Source organism: Perissodus microlepis, chromosome 18, assembly GCF_051167445.1.
Source record: "Perissodus microlepis isolate ML-2025 ecotype Zambia chromosome 18, ASM5116744v1, whole genome shotgun sequence".
Lineage (NCBI taxonomy): Eukaryota > Metazoa > Chordata > Actinopteri > Cichliformes > Cichlidae > Perissodus > Perissodus microlepis.
The window spans coordinates 1691925-1711362 of NC_140478.1; the positions used below are offsets into that span (position 1 = coordinate 1691925).

At 40.2% G+C, this 19438-nt stretch overlaps 2 protein-coding genes across 2 annotated transcripts in view; both read right to left on the reverse strand.

Annotated features, from left to right (window-relative positions):
- The window catches only part of xkr4 (XK related 4), a 29775-nt gene extending 20117 nt beyond the window's left edge, over positions 1–9658 (reverse strand). The window contains exon 1 of the mRNA XM_084911257.1: positions 8379–9658. Coding sequence (XP_084767383.1) covers positions 8379–9073 — 695 coding nt within the window. The 5' untranslated portion in view covers positions 9074–9658. The remainder of the gene's footprint in view (positions 1–8378) is intronic.
- A 7532-nt stretch (positions 9659–17190) lies between these two features.
- Positions 17191–19438, reverse strand: part of rnf31 (ring finger protein 31) — a 42768-nt gene continuing 40520 nt past the window's right edge. Inside the window, exon 24 of the mRNA XM_084911253.1 lies at positions 17191–19211. Within this exon, the coding sequence (XP_084767379.1) occupies positions 19161–19211 (51 nt within the window). The 3' untranslated portion in view covers positions 17191–19160. The remainder of the gene's footprint in view (positions 19212–19438) is intronic.

Consider the following 19438-nt stretch of genomic DNA (forward strand, 5'->3'; position numbering starts at 1 on the left):
GGTCAGGAGGTAGAGCAGGTCATCTGCTGATCGGAAGGTTCAATTCCTGACTCCCCCAGTCTGCATGCCAAATATCCTTGGGCAAGATACTAACCCCCACTTGCTCTCCGATGCATCCAATGCAATACGTATGAGTGTATGTTAAAAAGCACTGATGAAGCATAGAGTGTTTGTGTGAATTGGTGTGTATGGGTGAATGTGGCGTGTTGTATAGAGCGCTGAGTACTCCAGGAGAGTAGAGCGTGTGTGTATATCTGTGTATATATATATATATATATATACATATATATATATACACATATACATATATATACATATATATGTGTGTATATATATATATACACACATATATATATACACACATGTATATATATATGTATATGTGTATATATATGTATATGTGTGTATATATATATGTGTGTATATGTGTATATGTGTGTGTATATGTGTGTGAATCAGTCCATTTAGTAATCTTCTGTCTGCTTCATTTATAAGTTTTAAAAAAAGATTTGCAAATCACAGCAAATCATTTATTAAAAACTTATTTCAATAAATGATTTGTTATTTACTAAAACCATCTGGTTGCAGTAACAGATTGTAGTCTGAGTCAGCCTGAGATGATGAGCGCAGCTTGCCTGGTCCACAGTCCTTTGCTTTAGGAGACTTGACTCAGCTGGTTGCCAACTGCTTCCATTCTGGTTGAGTTCAATCCAATTCAATTTTGCTTACCAAACACATGCATGTTAGGTCAGCTGGTCATTCTACAACTGGCCATGAATGTAAGCTTAGATGTTTTGAATGTGTAGTATTAAGAATGTGTAGTAAGACTAGAAAGATGCTGTACTACCTTACATCCCTTTGTTGTGATTCCAGTTGATTTCTCAGTTTCCAAAAATAAGATGTGCCTATGTGGCACCTCATAGTCCACCTTGAGTGGCAAGACCACTGTCAGAGTCAAAGTCTGAGTTTTAACAGATGCAGGAACACAACAGGATCATGATCTGTAGAGGAAATACTGACCCAGGTTTTATATGTTGCCTCTACACAACCACCACAGATGTGACTTAAGTGTAAATTTCAGGGGTTTAATAAAATTACTGCATTGGCAGTTATGACAGCCAATTTTATCGTTTTTTCCTTTTCAAACGTAATCCGACTTCACCTGGCTGCAACACTGATGTTGTTGTTCACTGACAAATCAAGCTGATAAGAGATCTGGAGCTGATTCCAAATGCTGAACACAACCAAGGTGTCCATCACTTTCATCATAGTGAAAAGGTACCAAATTCCAAATATATCAACTATGAAGTCTAGAAAAATGTTGACACAAATGAATGAGAAACCCAACTAAATCAATCAGAAAGACAGAATAAACTTTATTCGAAGCCAAAGAATCAATCAGTGATGCAGCATACTCATAAAAAGCAGGAACGCACTGGTCAACTCAACAACAAAAGGTAGGAACAGTGCAGGAATTTCTCGCTTGTTAAGAGAAATCCCATGCTAACACTGAGCCAGTTAAGAATACTCTTAAACAGGCAGGTGTATGAGTCTATAACTAAGATGTAAAGACAGTGCAAATCCACAATGACACAAAGTATGCTACAAAGCAACCCAAGAGTTTCTGAAGAGAAAGACATTTTTCAGTCACCACTTTTTCACAGCTAATTCAACACTTTGGCTAAAAACCACTCGAATTAAAACCTGTATTTTAATCATATTTTCATTACTTGATTAAAAACACACTATGGTAGAGTACAGAGGCAAAATCCAAAGATTGTGTCATGGTCCAAAAAGTGACTAAATCAAACATTGAAACACTTGATGTCACATTGTTAGATGGGTAACTCGCAGCCCATCACAGGACGTCATCACTTTTTAGCACCACCTTACTCTCTGCCTATTGGCCCTTACAAAGGTGCAACGTTTCTAACCACCAGCCACGATGCAGTGGATGTGTCCACTATTTTGTATTTGTATTGTAGGAGAAAAAGCAAATGTTCTCTGCAGTTATGCATGTTTCTGTCCACAGGGGGCACCATCACTAAAAACATATTTCTTTATCTAAATTGTTGCATAACAGGGTGAAGAAGGTGTAACATTAAATTGATTTGAATCATTCTGTATTTGCAATAGTATCCATTTGAAAATGTATGTCAATGTGCAAAGATTTACAGTTTCAAATGATTTTTAAAAGGTTGCTATATCCAGTGTCGGGAATATTTTTGGCAATCACTGCATGAATAAACATCTATTTATTTATGCCCTCAGAAAGTAAACAAATCAACAAATAACACAAGAATAACCCTAACAGCTATTTCAACCCCTGGAGTCATATAGTTGTAATAGAGAAGTGTCACCCTGCAGTATAACAAAAATATATACATCTGGTGTTATGTACTTTATGTAGTTTATGGATAAACTGCTGCCAAAGATTTCATATAACTGCGATCTTATTTTCATGAAAACATAGAACTGGGTCTATCATGTAGAGGAAAGTAACCAGCAGTTTATTTTACAGCCTGGTTCACTGTCCATGTGCAAACTGTAGCTTTGCTGTTACAAACAGTCGACTCTGTAACCACACGAGCAGACCCCCTCCTGCTCTGAAGGAGGAGCATGAATAGTGTAAGCAGTCGATAAATAAGCCTTTGAATGTGAAACCCACAACAGACACACGGTTTCACAGAAGCTAACCTAAACTTAACCTGATTAAGCTTTAAGCCAAGTCAATGATGGTTCATGGTATGATGAACCGTGGACAGTTTTGTAGGTTGAAAATATCGATACAGTATTTTAACAAAAATAACATCATTAAGATTAGCCAAGAAGGCAAACAATTGTAAAGCAAATATGGAGCGTCCTTCATTGAAACTGTTTATGCAGGAAGGCGTCTTTGGGATGTTTAGAGTTTAGAATTTAGTTTGTATCTTTCATTGTTTGTACATGCTACCTTTATTTAGATACGTTGGTATCAGGTCAGTTTGTTTTTCAAAGTGCTCTTGAATTAAACAAAGAAATTATGTTCACTGCTGCGTATTTAAATTTACAATAATAGATTACACAGCAGTGGGGAATACATCACTGTGCCTGATGTCTTTCTAAAAGTCAATTCCTCCACTGTTGTCTTCCTTGTGCCAGCACAGTGCAGAGCAGCTACCTAAACTCTCCTCCCACTGAGGATGATTATCTTGTTAATAGTCTTAGATCCTCACTGCATGTAAGTCTGGATACTGTGGCTCATCTCACTAATGTAGAAAATCTTTTAGCCTAGAAAAACTGTTGCATTATAAAAAGGCCCTCTGTAAAGCCAGAACATCTTACTATTCATCACTGATTGAAGAAAATAAGAACAACCCAGGGTGTAGCCAGGCTGACAAACACTCAGAGCTCTGTTGAGCCAACCATCCCTTTAACCCGAACTAGTAATGACTTCATAAAATTCTTCAGAAGTAAAATTTCAAACACTACAGAAAATGATCCATAACCATCCCACAGATGAAACATTGCATACCGCTATTATTTATTAATTATTTATTGTTATTGAGTTATATTCTTTTTCTCCTATTGATATTTCTGGGTTAACTTCAGTAATCTCTTCCTGCTGTCTATTAGAGCAGGTCAGAGAAGACCTACCTTTAGTCAAAGACTCATTCTTTTAATATCTGTTTTAAAAAACCTGACCTGTCTGACAGTTTTGCCAAGAAGATCTACCCCAGAAGAACAGAGGGAGGCCCCAGATGGAGTGCCCACAGCCAAAAGGCAGGAGCACCAGAGAACCAGTAGCAGGAGGCGGCAGACTCCAGCCGAAGTCGGCATCCCAGCACGAGCTGAGAACAGGGCCACAGGACCCTAGGTGCCCAAGAACTGCCTGACACCTGGCTGGAACCCCACCATGCAACAAAGAGGTCAAACCACTTCAGACCACAGGCCTGAGGGCCAGCAACAATGCCAAAGCACCCAGCCTGGTGCCGTGGAGCCAGCAAGTACCCACATCCAACAACCAGTGGAGATGTAAACCTCCCCACACTCAAGAAGAGTGTCCCACAGGGACCAAGGCCTAGTGAGCCACACACAGACACACACAACAAAAAGATTGTTGATTTATGTACCTGTGCATTTTCAAATGTCTGTGTTTCAGGTGCTGTATGTTTGTTTTCCTTACAGGTGCCGTAGTTGAAGAGACATTGTGCATTTCTACTTCTACTCTATCCTTTTACTGCCTGTCCTGCCTTAGACATGGTCATACAGTATACTACGTATAATAACTGAAATAACACAGATAGAAATGACAAAATAATCAGATAAGCCCTGAACAAGAGGAGCCTGTAGAGAATCTAAAGAGCTGTTCTTGGAAAAACAAAATGTGTTTGGCACAACAGTGGATCCAGATCACTCCACCCCCGATCAAAGGACTTCCTCTATACACAGACTACACAAACAACCATCACTACTCTGTAAGATTGAATTTACGTGCAATCACCTACACTGTAAATATATAACATGTTTTTTTATATGTATACATTTGATATTGAAGCTGTTCAGATGTATATGGTGCCACAGAACTGTGCACCTTACCCCGTTTTTTCCACAGTTGCTCTAAATTTCATTGTACATGTGTAGTGACAATAAAAAGCATTCAGTTCTAAAATTCTGATTGCAAAAGCTGTCATATAGGACAGGATTAAAAAGCAAGCAAACAAACAAACAAAAAGAAACAGTGTGAGACGCCCATGACACTTTTAGTCATTTTGAAGGTATTAAAGCATATTTGTGACCACAAGCTTTGATCTGTAGATATTTCTAAGTTGATCGGGATTAAATCTTTCCTGTATAAAAGATTTAAAATGTCGATATTCAAGAAACCTGTTGTTGCCGATTCCATATTTTAAAATGTGTTCCTGATAAAGTTGAATAACATGTTCTAGATTTCTTTTATCCACTCCTCATGCCATGACAGAATGTTTTTTGATTCATTTTACTCATAAATATTTGGATTGTTCCAAACGGGTGTTAGTTTACATGAGATAACTGAAGACAGAACAGAGAGGGTTTATGTTAAGCCATAAATCAATTATGATGCTTGATACTGCTCTGTTCTATTCTAGGCCCAGCCATGGGATGTATAAGCAGCTTGAGTTAATCTTTCTGAAACATAAAAACTTGGTAATTCTAGACCACCATGTGTTTAGACTTTTCAAACTTATTTGTGATGGTTTATTTTTCCATAAACATTTTCGGATGTTTGAGTCTAGTAGCTTAAACCAGGCAGTGGAGGGTTTGTACGGGATCAGTGAGAGACGGTATTTTATTTTCATTTTAATTGTGGTAACTTTTCATATGCTTCAATTTTAAATATGATGAACCTGTCTCTATGAATGGGATACGTATTACAAGCCTTTAAGGTGGCAGTAATTAAACAATTACTTAAAAAGTGACCACTTCACCCAGCTCTTTTACTTAACTGTGGGCAAAGCAGCTAACTGAGCGTCTGCAGAGGAATGGTCTATTTAAAGAATTTCAGTTAAGTTTCATCGTGGAATTGAAACAGCTTTAGTGACGGTTCCTCGAGTAGACTCATCTCTGCGCTGTCCTGCTAGACCTCAGTGCAGCATTCAAAACTGCAGATAAAAGCAGATAAAAGCATGCCAAAGATTTTAAATGTGCTGCAATGGTCTGAATTTCATCTAGATGGACTGATTCTTGTACAGCGCTGTACAAGCCCTGTAAGTTGTTTTAGGCATATTTGTTATGCAGACTGGGTGAGATGGGGAATCACCAACCTTCCAATTAGTAGGTGACCTGCTCTACCACCTGAGCTGCGGGCTGGTTGTAGCTCAGGTGGTAGAGCTTTAAACTCTACATAATACATTCAAATGTGTTCACGTAAACAGCGAGTCTTCTTCACACATACAGGTTTATTATGGCATTCCACAGAGTTCTATGCTAATACCAGTTTTATCTACAATATATATGCTTCCCTTTGGCAGTGTTAATAAAAGGCATAGCATAGCATTTAATTCCTTTGCAAATAATATCGATCTTATCTATCCATGAAGTCAGATATGTCATGGTCCTGGGTGTTTCACAGGACAACACAATTAGTTAAACTTAAGACATAAAGACCTGGATGACCTCTGATTTCCTGCTTCTAAATTCAGATAAAACTCAGGTTATTGTACTCGGTGTCTAACTAGATACTCTGTCATTCAATGCACACGTTAAACAAATATGCAGGACTGCTTTCTGGCATTTGTTCAAGCTCACTAAAATTAGAAACGTGTCCTCTCACAGTGAAGCTGAAAAATTAATTTACGCATTTATTACTTCTAGGCTAGACTATTGTAATTCATTATTAAATAAAAACTCCCCGAAAGCCTTCGACTGATTCAAAATGCTGCAGTAAGAACCAACAGGGATTATAAAGACAGAGCATATATCTCTTATACTGGCTCCCTGTTAAATCCAGAATTATCTCTGCATTTAAAGGTCTTGAAGAATCAGGCTCTATCTTACCTTAAGGACCTCAGTGTGTGTGTGTGTATGTTTTTAAGAACAGTAAAATACTACACACCAGTAGGACTCAGTATGCACTATTTATAAAGTTATTGGATGGTGAATAACACCTTAGGTCCTCCCATCTAAAGTTACCATTGTGTTTATAATGACAGGCTAATATACTCTCTACATAAGGATTCATATAAGTCACAGTAATTCTCTTGGAATTTGTTCTTTTCCAACAGACGTTGAAAATGATAAAGTCCCACAAACTGTTTGTATATCAAACAACACAAAGTCCAAACCCCGTCTGAGATTTGGCTTTACAGCCCTGTGTCTGTCCTTTCACATTATACGTTGTAATGGTAATCGTCTTTATGGGTCTGGCACAGAAACGGCCGCCTTCAAAGAAACAGGACTGCATGATTTTTTTCAAATAAAAGATTCACACATTTTCAAAATGAACTTTATGTTCATTTTAACCAGAACTTTTGGGTCAAGGATTGCAAAACACATTGTGGAAAAAAAACAAAACAATGAGATTCCCCCAGCAGCCTATGCCTATTGCAGCATAGTTATGCTGCAAACTATATACTTATACATATCCTTCAATCTGAGCTGAAAATGCATAAACCAATTCACAAGTTGCACATTTTGTAAATCTGCATCGTTTGAATCTCTCTGCTTTTCCAGAGGAATAAAGGAGGAAAAATGTTAATGTTAACGGAAATAAAGTTTGTCAGAGGTGATTAAAGTGCCATAACACCTTCTTCCTTCAGGTCTATAGGTGCAAACCTTAGAACGTGTACAACATATTCAGTTTAGTTCAAACTGTGAACGTATATTACAATGGTCTACTACTAATAAATGAAACTTTTCTTTCAGCCTTTTGCCTTTAGTAGATAGTGTAGTAGTGGAGAGTGGACGATGAAATGGGAGAAAGACACACAGCAAAGGACTTAAGGTTGGACTCAAACCTGCTGACCCTGTGAGCTGTTGCCCATGACCTACGCTTTTAACACGTGTCCCACATCTTTACAGGATTACCTGCAAAAGATGGGTTTTATGCAATTGTAAGAATGTTAATTTGTTCAAGGTATCATTTACTCTTATTTGGATTTAGCTGTTCTTCGAGCTTCTGATTTCCAATCTGCTTCTACAGTAGTAGTACTTCTACTACATTTCAAAATCTTCCTTCCATGCATTTATCTTATTGGTGTGACCTCTCTAATGGACAGGAACAGTTGATTGCAGACTTTCTTTGCAATCAAAGTTTTTCTTATTTCTGTTTTATTTACTTTTTTATTTAGTTAGTATTGATTATTTCTTGTTTAAAATATGTAAAATGTTGCCAGCATCAACAGTCTGTTTTCCTTGGCTTCTCTATGCTCCAATTTTCTCTTCACCTTTCTCTTCTATGACTGATTGTTGTATATGGAAACCCCTCCCTCCCTGTCCTGGTTTTGCGGGAGGTTTCTTCCTATGAAACGAGAGTTCTTCCTACCTACCGTTGCCAAAAGCTTGCTCATAGGGACTTGTGTGATTGATGGTGCTTTCTCGCTAATATTGTGGAGTCTGGTCGTTATATATCTATATTTGTTTTAAAGGACAACAGAAAGGAGCCACAACATTGTATGTTGTACCACAAAGGCACCACTACCTTTGTGACTGGGAGGCCTGGGCTAGTTTCCTGTGTTTTTAACACAGGGTGTAGAGGTAAACACAGGAACATATGTGTGTGTGTGTGTGTGTGTGTGTGGTTGGGGTTGGGGGGGGGGTAAGCTAAAGATGGCAGCTGTTCCTAAAAGCAGCCCTCTGCTCTGTCATTTAAATATTTTAAACACATACATTTGCACGCCAGCCCAAGGCCTCCATCCTACCTCCATATCTGGCCCAGCTGCATGATGTGAATGACGGACTGGCCGAACCAAACACAGAAGGAGTAGTAGGCCGAGCGTTTCCTATTCCTGTTTCCCAGCGCTGTGCTCGCCGTGCTGTTAGTAGTGGTGTTCTTGCTGGCGGTCGACGCCTGCCTCTGCGGCGTGGCCGGGTGGTGTTGAGCAGTAACATCACCGTGTGAGGCCGAGCCGCTAAGCAATTTATTCCCATCCATGAGGGAGCAATCGGTGACAGAATCGGCGCCGTCCTCGGTGCTGAAGTCGTGGACGAACCATCTGAAGCTAAAGAGCTGGACCGAGAAGGAACCCAACACAACGAAAAAGAGCGTCGGGCCGAACCACCAATAGTCGTGGCGGAGGTAGTAGTCGACCGACAGCCACACATCGGTGCCCACATCGGCCAAATAAACGGCCACGGCGGCTACGATCCACAAGCAGTCCCACACCGTATATTTCTGCTGCCCTTTTCCCAGACGAAGGCACGTCGAGTTTGAGCCTCCCCCACCGCAGCACCGCGACTCCCCGTTGGCAAAATCCCCGTCCCCGGTGCCCGCAGAGTCCAGCTGGCCGCCCGGGTGGAGTCCCTGCACCGAGCCAGAGTGCTCTGAGTTTTGCAGAGGGGTGAAGGCCACGTCGCTCTTCTTCATCTTCAGGACCCCGTCCGATTTAGCAGCCATTATCAGTATCTTGATTTATTAGCTAGTCGATTTCCCCCCGTTGCTCCCCGCCTTTGCTCCTCTGCTCCTGCCTCTCTCCGTCGACACCCTTGTGCGTGTGTCTCCTACTCCTCCTCCTCCTTTCTGGGCAGGACTAGCTCGTCCACACTGTCGTCTGGTCATAATACAGAATGAAGACAAAAGTGAAGAGCGATCGAAGCCCCGTGCTTGGTCCAGTATTTTCGTCCATATCAGATTTGGACTGGCCCTATGCTTCGAGGATCATTCGCTCACATACAGCGCACACGAGGACGTTTCCGCTTTGTGTCCTTCTAAACGGCTTCCGTTTCCAGCGCTTGTAACTCACTGGAGCTGAGGCTGATGTTTGGGATGGAGATGGAAGCAGGAGCTAAGCGACAGGAGGACGGCTGCAGCCATCTGCTTGGCACAGACTAAAAACTATGACATCATCTCCCCCAACCCCCTCGACTCTCCCTCTCTTTGCTGTTTTCCGTCTCTCGGCAGTTTCCTTATCATTTGAGCGCTGTTACAATACAAAGACTCTCCTAAATCAGCCATGAAGAGCAAACATGTGTTCCTCTCAGTGTAACTAAAAGTATGCAGCTGATATGTGAACCAGGATAGAAACATCCGGAGGCCTGAACACGTTTTCAGCACCATGGACAGATCCAGCTGTTAACTCAGCAGCATCTGCAGTACGTTGCGGTCCATGCTCTTACGGGATTCCCAGTGTGGGAGGTTTGCCTCCCACTCAAACCTTCCACATACTGTGGCAACAAAGTTGGAAGAACACTATTTTAAAGCTGCTTAAAAAATTTAGCATTAAACAAAACCAACTGACAAGGACATTAACTATTCTGAGAGATATGGACAGGGCAAAGCAAATGTTTTCGTTTACTTTACATGGAGAGTTCTCACTGACCTACTAAGGAGAAAGCACTGTAAGGGCAAAATTTCATCTTTTAATCTCTTGCTCCTTACCAGTTGTTAAAAAGGTAGCCTAAAATAAAAATAATGCATATAAGGAAGACTTAAAGTACACATTGACTAATGAGCCAGTGTCACATAAAAGGCACTTGATTTTCATATACAACATTCAAAGTCTGATGTGGTAATTCCTATGAAACACCATAATTAAGAATACAATAAATATGTGTCAGTGCTCAATCTAAAAAGAAATATCCCATGGTCACTGAGTGGAGGTGCTTGTGTGTCATGGAGTCACTGCTGAGTGATGTTTTACAATGAAACATCAGACAGAACATACACTGAAATACACTGGAGCAACTTAATGAAAAATGAGCTAAGTTATGTTTTGAGATGGTCAGGCCTATCTTACTCAAATCTTCTTCTTCTTTTTTTTAAAGCTAACCATGCTTACATTGAACAGAGTATGCACTTAGCCCTTGTAGACAGTCATAGCTACACTGTGTATAGTGCAGGTGTAGTGCTGCTGACCTCAACTGAGGATGTTGTCGGGCGGTGGAAGGAATACTTTGAGGACCTTCTTAATCCCACTGACACATCTTCTGAAGCAGGACGAGGGGATAAGGGGGCGGCTCATTCGTCACTGGGGGTGTTGTCACTGAGGCAGTTAAACCAGGCTGTTGCTGGTTGACATTCCTCTACAATGTAGCATGGATATCTAGGGTGGTACCTCTGGATTTGCAGACTGGGGATGTGGTTCTCATCTTCAAGAAGGAGGACTGAAGGGTGTGCTCCAACTATAGGGGAATCACATTCCTCAGCCTCTCCAGGAAAGTCTATAGCAGGGTACAGGAGGGGTGAGTCTGTCTGTTAGTCAAACCTAGGATTCAGGAGAAACAATGTGGTATTTGTCCTGGTTGTGAAACACAGGACCAGCTCTTTATCCACTCTAAGATATTTGGGAGTTTGCCCAACCAGTCTACGTGTCAGAGAATTCTATTGGCAGTACTTCAGCAGTATGGGGTGTTCGACCTGTTGCTACAAGCCATTGCATTTTTATTCAACTGTTGCAAGAGCTTGGTTCACATTGTCAGCAATAAGTTTCGCTCCGTCAGGGCTGCCCTTTGTCACTATTTCAGTTCATTTTTATTGAAGAGAACAGAATTTGTACTTTTAGCCAAGTGGGAAAAGGCTTCTACTTGGATCATCTCAGATTCTCATCTCTGCTTTTCACAGATCATGTGTTTCTGTTGGCTTCATTAGGTGGCGGCCTCCAGCTCACACTGGAGTGGTTCACAGCTAAATGTGAAGTGGCAGGAATGAGAATCAGCACCTCCAAGTTTGAGGCCACGGTCCTCATCCAGAGTGGAGTGCTCACACCAGGTCAAGGATGAGTTGCTGCCCCAAGTGGAGGAGTTTAAATATCTTGAGGTCTTATTCACGAGTGAGGAGAGAGGGGAGCAGGAGATCGACAGATGTATTGGTGCTTAGCTGCAGTGATGCAGACTCTGTACCAGCCCATCGTAATGAAGAGAGAGCTGAACGTACAAGCATAGCTCTTGATTTACCAGTCGAGCTATGTTCCTACCCTCACCTATGGTGATGAACTCTGGGTAGTGACCGAAAGAACAAAATTGCAGACACAAACAGCGGAAATGAGCTTTCTCCAAAGGGTGGCTGGCCTCTCCCTTAGGGCGAGGAGTTCAACCATCTGAAAGGGGCTCAGAGTAGAGCTGCTACTCCTCCAAATTGAAAGGTGGCAGCTGAGATGGTCCGGGCATCTGACAAGGATGCCCCCTTGGTGAGGTGTTCCCAATGGGAGGAGGCCTCGGGTCAGAGAACGGCTTGATGTTCCCCCAGACATGAGGTCTGGGCTTCTGTGCTTAGGCTGCTGTTCCTCTAATCGCCCCCGGATAAGCGAAAGAAAATGGATGGATGGATAGTCATAAGAAATGCAATTCACAGTAGTAGTTTTAAAAACTATTGTATGCTTACAATACAATAAAATACATATACAATATCCTCAGTTACAATAAAACTAGATATCACTGCCACTGGCTCCAGGTCAGTGCTAGAGAGCACTGCTTTCAGTCCTCTGAGTGACTCGTGAAGTTTCAGGAAGTTACCCACGCGCTAACTTCAAAATCAAAATTTAAAGATAATCCTTTTAGTTTGATGAAACATTGTTACTGTTAACTAATATGAGAGTAGAAGCATTCAAACAATCATGATTGTTTCTCAAGCCAGGATTGGAAATTTAAGGTGTAGAAAGAGCTAAAAACTGCAGTATTTGTTTTTCTGCTTTGAAAGATTAAATTAAATGTTTTCTATGTTTATGATTGTTTATCATCACAGAAATTGTTTTCCTGCTCTATTTACATTATACATGCTTCCCTTAGGCAATATCATTAAAAGGCATAGCATACATTTTCATTGCTATGCAGGTGATACCCAGCTTTATGTGTCCATGAAGCCAGATGTCTCTTCAGTATCACATGGAAGCTGGTCACAATGCCTGTGACCGGACTGGCAGATAAGTGTGGTGGTACCCCTTTTCAAGAAAGGGGACTGGAGCATGTGCTCTGATTTCCGAGGGCTCACACTTTTCAGCCTTCTTGGAAGGGCTATGCCAGGGTGCAGCAGAGGGTTCCATTTGTTAGTTGCACCTCAGATTCAGCAGGAGCGATGTGGTTTCTGTTCTGGTTGTGGCCTTATCAGGCAGTGACCTCCAGCTTGCACTAGACTGGTTTGCAGGCAAGTGTGAAGCACCCAGGATGGGAATCAGGAGGTCCAACCACTGTTATCAGCTAGAAAGAGTGAAGTGCCCATTCCAGGTTGTTGATGAGTTGTTTCCCCGACGGGAAGATGTTAGAGAATTGTGGATCAATATGATTGTCATTGTGCAAGATGATTAGATCTTTAGCATGAATGCTCACCTGTTTCCTACACAGACACACATACACATATCACATCACATGCTCATAGACACACACACATCACATGTTCACTGTTGCAGACACACACAACACATGTTCACATGTGAGTCTTTTATCTGTTGCATGATTAATGAGATGATTGTGTGACCACTGAGTTAATAAAAGAGCTGCGAGAGGGGGCCGGAGTTTGGAGTTGTCTGGGATCAGGTGAGGAGCTCGCAGCTCCAAGACCCTGGTCCGATCGGCTCCCCTTGGAAGTTAAAATGGATCGAGCTCTGTCTTGCTTTGTTCACGGGAATAAGTCTCTGAGTCAGCGAGGTCTACAAGTATAGACCTAACAGAAGAGTTTAAGTATCTTGGGGATGACAAGTGAGAGCAGAGCGTGAGATTGACAGATGGAGTGAGATGGATGCTGTTCTAGCCTGTTGTGAGCATGAAAGTGAAACTGTCAATTTACTGGTTGATCTATGTTCCTACCCTCAACTGGGGAGTAGGAACATAACTGAAATAATCGTAGCTGTTATTAAGTTGGTTAGGAGCTCTGGGTAGCAACTGAAAGAATGAGACTGAAATACAAGAGGTGGAAATGAGCTTCTTTCGAAGGGTGAGGTAGTAGGCTCTCCCTTAATGATGGGATGAGGAACTTGGTTATAAAGGAGGGGCTCAGAGTAGAGCTTCCACCAGTGGTGGAGCGGGGGGTGGCGGCTTACTGGGCTCTTAAGCCCGGGTTGTTTTTGGAGTGTAATTTTTTCATAGTTAGATGCCTGGCTGACAACTGTATAAAGCAAAGAACTACACACAATATTCGAAGCACATAGTGCACACTGTGGGAATTTACGACTGTGCGTAAATCCCCCCTAATATTGGTATGATCCGAGCTCAGACACTAAGCGGGGCGGGGCAGCTGCTGCCTGCGAGTGCGCTGTTGGAGAAGCGCAGCCAGGCAGACAGAGGAGAACTGAAGTTCGACCAGGTACCAAAGCAAATCATTCCTACTGCGCAAATAATGTAAACATGACGGTGAATCAGTGAATCACCAAAGATTGATATCAAACTGATCACTTGACCCATATCACGTTACTTGCTCTTCGAGTGAATCAACAAATGGCAAAATGAAAAGCCGAACAACAACAATGCTGTTTCTTTAGAGAGTCTTAGCTCACATGTGTGTTTATTTCATATTTTCAGTTGTTTCCCTCCACGGCTAAATAAATCGGTTTCAGTAATGCACTGATATACAAGAATGGACGTAAGGAGCTTCTTTCAAAGAAAAAACTCTGGTAGTATTTTATATATTATGCTTTGTATGTTGTTCAGTATATTTCTATGCAAAACAAGAGGAGTTTCAATACACAGCAGTATATTCACAGCTGAAACCAGATATTTACATACACTTTATGGAAAACACAAGAACATTTTTTTACTGTACAACATCAATTTAGAGTAAACTTGTTTTGTTTTGGATAAATAAATATTGAAATATCTTTTGAATTAGTTAAATGTCAGAATAAAGAGAGACAGAGCTTCTATTTTTATCACTTTCATCGAATTTAGGAGTACATGTACACTAAGTTTATTGTTAATTAATAAGAAAACTCCAGACGATTCCATTCTGAGCTGAAGAAGCTTCTGATTGGTTAGTAGAGTCCATGTGAGTAAATTGGTGGCACAGCTGTGGATGCATATAAGGCAAAACACAGAGCCTGTTTCTGTGACATGGGAACATCAAGAGATGTCAACCAAAACACCAGGAAAAGAATTGTGGAGCTCCATAAGTGTGGCTCAGTTTGAATACAATTTGGTGCCATTTACAATTAAGAAATACAGATAGTTTCTCTCTTTACTCTTAAAGTTAACAAATATGTTTTTTATATTTATCAATCTAAAAAAAAAAACATTTAGTCTGATTTGATGTTACAATTAAAAAAGTGTTTTGATCTGAAGAGTATGTAAATATTAGGGGTGCAACGATACTCGTATCGATATTGAACCGTTCGATACAGTACTTTCGGTTCGGTATGCATATGTATCGAACAATACTAAATTTTTAATTTATTTTATCAACTTTCCTTCTGACGATGCTGTCTGTGTTGAGCGCTCAGTGGATCTGCGCTCGACAGTGCAGCCTAGGCGGAGTAGTCGAACGCAGATTCACTGAGCGCAGGGCAAGCTAGCGAGACAGAAGTTAAGCTGTTGTTGCAACATGGCAAATTGAACCTCCCCCACCCTCATTCAGATCTGGCGTTTGGAACTATTTTGGTTTTCATGTGAAGTATGACCCTGAAGGTAAGCGCGTCATGGACTAAAGTAAAACAGTATGTCGGATGTGCCACGCAATGCTCAATTACATTGGTGGGAACTAGTGTGTTAGCGCAGTTAGCTCGTTAACGTGTTGGCCGTCCAGCCCCACGCACGGGGCGATCCGCGGTAGCTCGTTAACGGAGATTTGCCGTGTTGTGGCGTTAACGTCATTTCAGATTAACGCTGACAGCACTAGTGGGAACACAACGAATATGACTGCACATTTACTCCGACAGCATCCTAGTGCAAAGACAAGTGGAAGCAGACAAAAACAACAAGCACGCATGCTACAAACTTTACCCGAGTCATTTAGACAGCCGTTAGCACAGGATTCTCCTTATGGGGACCTGATATGTTTAATATGCTGCTGAGAATATAGCCCAGAAGAAGCGTATAGTATAGCTTTTATTTTGGAAAGAGCCATTTCTCTGTAATAAACTCTCTTTTCCAAAGATGAGTGATTTCTCCATCAGATAGATTTAGTTTTTTTATTACTTTGTTGTTTCAACAACATTAAATTTAAAAACTGTACTTTTGAGTTAAAATATATATTTATAATTTTAATAAATGACAAATTACAAAGGCATGAATATTTTTTTTGTATCGAAAAAATATCGAACCGTGACACCAAAGTATCGAACCGAACCGTGAATTTTGTGTATCGTTGCACCCCTAATAAATATCTGGTTTCAACTGTATATTTGATGATTGTCAGCACAGAGAGGGAGAGAGAGAATGAGGACAGAACAGAGATGGAACAAGAGCAGGTGAGACACACATGTTAGTTAAATGGTTGTTTACCAAAAGTATCACCGTATCATAGGTACTCATGTATCTCGTACGTAGTGTTTCTTTTTAGGTTTGTTATTTTTCAAGTTATATATTTACTAAGTTATGCAGCTTGTTTGCACAACAAGGCTAAATAATTATATAAACTTTTCAGAATCTAAATAGTGGACTTTGGTAGAATTAAAAAATAAGTGTAGTGCAGGTCTATGATGATTTTTAGTGCTACTATCATCTAGTTCTGATTCTGGTTCTGTCTTGGTTAAGTCCTCAGTAGTCCTGATTTTGAACTGTTGTAGTCCTGTTTTAATTCCAGATCAGTTCTTGGTCTGGTTGAATTGGGGTTTAGTCCTCGTGTCTTGATACAGCCCTGACTTTGTTCTGCCCTGCTGCTTAATTAAAAAACTAGTTTAAGGTGTCCTGCATATGTGATATATATTTTTCCCTATATGAAGTCATTCTTTTTTGAACAAAACTCAAAACAGAGCCAATTAATCTTTCAGTCATTTCTACCCCCCCCCCCCAAAAAAAAAAAAAAAAAATCCCACATGCATACTACCCTTTAGGGCTAAGCCCCGGGTGTTTCAAATGTCTGGCTCCGCCTCTGGCTTCCACTCCTCCACATCAAAATGTTGTGAAAAGTTTTCTTAACCATGCGTCCTATGTCATAGTGAGAGTTTCAGTGAACGACTACCAAATGCTAGTACTCCAGCCTAACATCATATATGCAAGACCTAGAAATGCTGGAGCCTTCTTTGGACAAAGAACCACTCAACGGTCCTGGACACTACATCTTCAGTCTAGCACAGAGCTCATACCCTATATTCTCAATGGTATGGGATTGTATTGATGACATACGACACACCCATGTTACAGAACATGTTTTTAGCATGAATGAAAATGATAACGATTCTTCTGATCACTGTTTCCGAACTGGATTTGTTGTAAAATCACATAAATATAGGCTCTGCATAATTTGCAGATTGTCAAATTTTTATTTCCATTCCAGGCAATATTTAATACGGTTCCTCGAATGTCCTGTTTAGAGTAATGTCTGTGACTGTTGCTACGCACCACATCATATTGTATATGTTGTATGGTTCATCTGCTTCGTGTGTAGATTAACCAGATGATCAGCATAAACATTACCAAACTGTATAAAAAGGGTATCAGTCATGTTATTAATGTTTTATTAGACACAGTACATGACACAGAATACACTTTCACAGGGACTTATGTTCTTGCTTATTACAAACGGTAGCTTTTAAACTCTCAGTATGTTATTAATTTGGTCAAACCATTATCTGTCTGTCAAGTGTAAGCATTCTTATTTTTACATGCAACCTACCAATCTCAAATGGCCAGTAAAAACAAAGTTGTGGAAATGTAATTCATTGAAGTACAGCATTTTATAAGAAAGGAAATAAAAGATGAATTTTTATGTATCAATAGAACTTGTTTACTTTCTGCCGTAACAGCCTTTGCAAAACATGCAGTCACCTGTGGATTCTGAGTTTACAGTCCTTCATTTCTTTTCATCCCTGCAGAGTGGACAACTTTTATTCTCTTGGCTCTTAACTTACTTAAGATTAATTAGGTTAACTTACTTAACCTACTTAATCACTAAGTAAGCTCTTATGTGAGCTTACTTAGTGATGCAAGCACTTATAATTTCAATAAGATGTTAATTTGCTCCAAACAAATCCAATGTTACAGTCAAACTGATTTCAATACATCTTTCAATGAACTTTGGTAACGTAGTAAAACAAAAAAAATATATCGCTACCTTAGTGATTCATTTGCTGCTGAAGCCAATTGAAAATAAAAGTATTTGCCCTTGTATTCATATCTGTGTATTATATAAGTAAGGCTACGTCTCACAGCTGGGGAGTGAAACAGCGAGTTTGAGAAAAGAGGAAAGTTTTGTTTTATTTGGTTGGCACAATAAAAAGATCCAGCTGAAATACTGGCTGTTCATTTGAGGAAAAAAGAAGCAAAGCCTCAGTGTACAGTACTGTGTAAACGTCTCAAACAAACTCTCACTTCTTTGAATTTTGCGAGGAAAATGGGAGCAAGCGCAGTGATTTTTGAAACGTATTTAAACACACATGGAAGCCAAAAACAACATCTGTACAATTCTGAAGCCCAAAAGCTGAAACATGGCTTTTGGAACTAAACTCTGTTGATATTCACTACTGTACCTCTCTGATATCCTTTGTCCATATTGATGATGATTTAAGATCTGTTGCCACTCATTTCAGTCTGGTTCTTGTGTAGTTTGGCCTTTTCTCTGTTTCCCTTCCTTAAGAGAAACAAATCACGTAAATCACTCAGTTCCTGTGTCGGAGCTTTGACAGATTTTTCTTCCTTTTTTCGGACATGATTTGTAGATGTTGTTTATCTGCTGTAGACAGTTTTTTTTATTCAATTCTTCTTTTGTAATTCCCTCGGCCATGACGCTGTTCTTTAGCAATCACCTTGTTGGTACAGAAATATTATTCTATGCCTGTCAAAATGTGATATCTTTGGCATTTTTCACAGACATACCTAAAGAAGGGGAAACACACTGTGTGTTTTTGGAGGGCTGCAAGTGTGCCTACAAATATGATTTAAAATTGATTTCTTTGTGATGTAGTTTGATATGTGAGGACACATCACTGGTTCATCTCTTGAGTTAGGAGCATTTTTATGCTTGAATGAGTTATAGGTCAGTGTTAAATAACTTAGCAAGCAAACAAATGTTCCTCTGAAAATGAGTGAAAAGCAGGCAACATCCAAACTTCGAAAAAACTTGAGAAAACCTGAAGAACTATTGCTCAAGAAAGTCTGTCTCTGTGGAAGAAAAATGTAAAGAAATGAGTTGTTGCTCAACAATTTTACACAAAAGAACATTCAGTTGATTTAAATGATTTTGTCAGAGCTTGTCTCATGTTCCAGCCCACATACGTTGATTTTGAAATGTGGTTTTCTGACAAAGTCAAACTATTTTTTTACACTATCACAGAGGTATAAGTGAACACTAATAAATTGTCCACCTGAAAAACAGGGATCTTCTTGATCATCTTGTCTTGTTGCTGAGTTTTAAGTTGAACGGTTAATGTAGTTACAAATGATATAAAACAGGAATTGAGCATCCTCTACTTCTTTCGTGGCACCTTATCACCGAGCGGTACTTCATCCATCAGTTTCTGAAAAGACACCACAACGGTGATGTTAACATACCTTATAGTCATTCAGATGGCCAAAACACAAAATACATTCTGGTGAAGCAAAGATGCTCTATGCGGTGATTATGAAACACGCAAAATGTCTCTAGAGTCAGTATTCAATGCAGGTAATAAAAATACAAAATCATATTTCTGGGCTACAGCTGCTGTGAGACAAAGCTCAATAAGCCAATTAAAGATTCATTCTC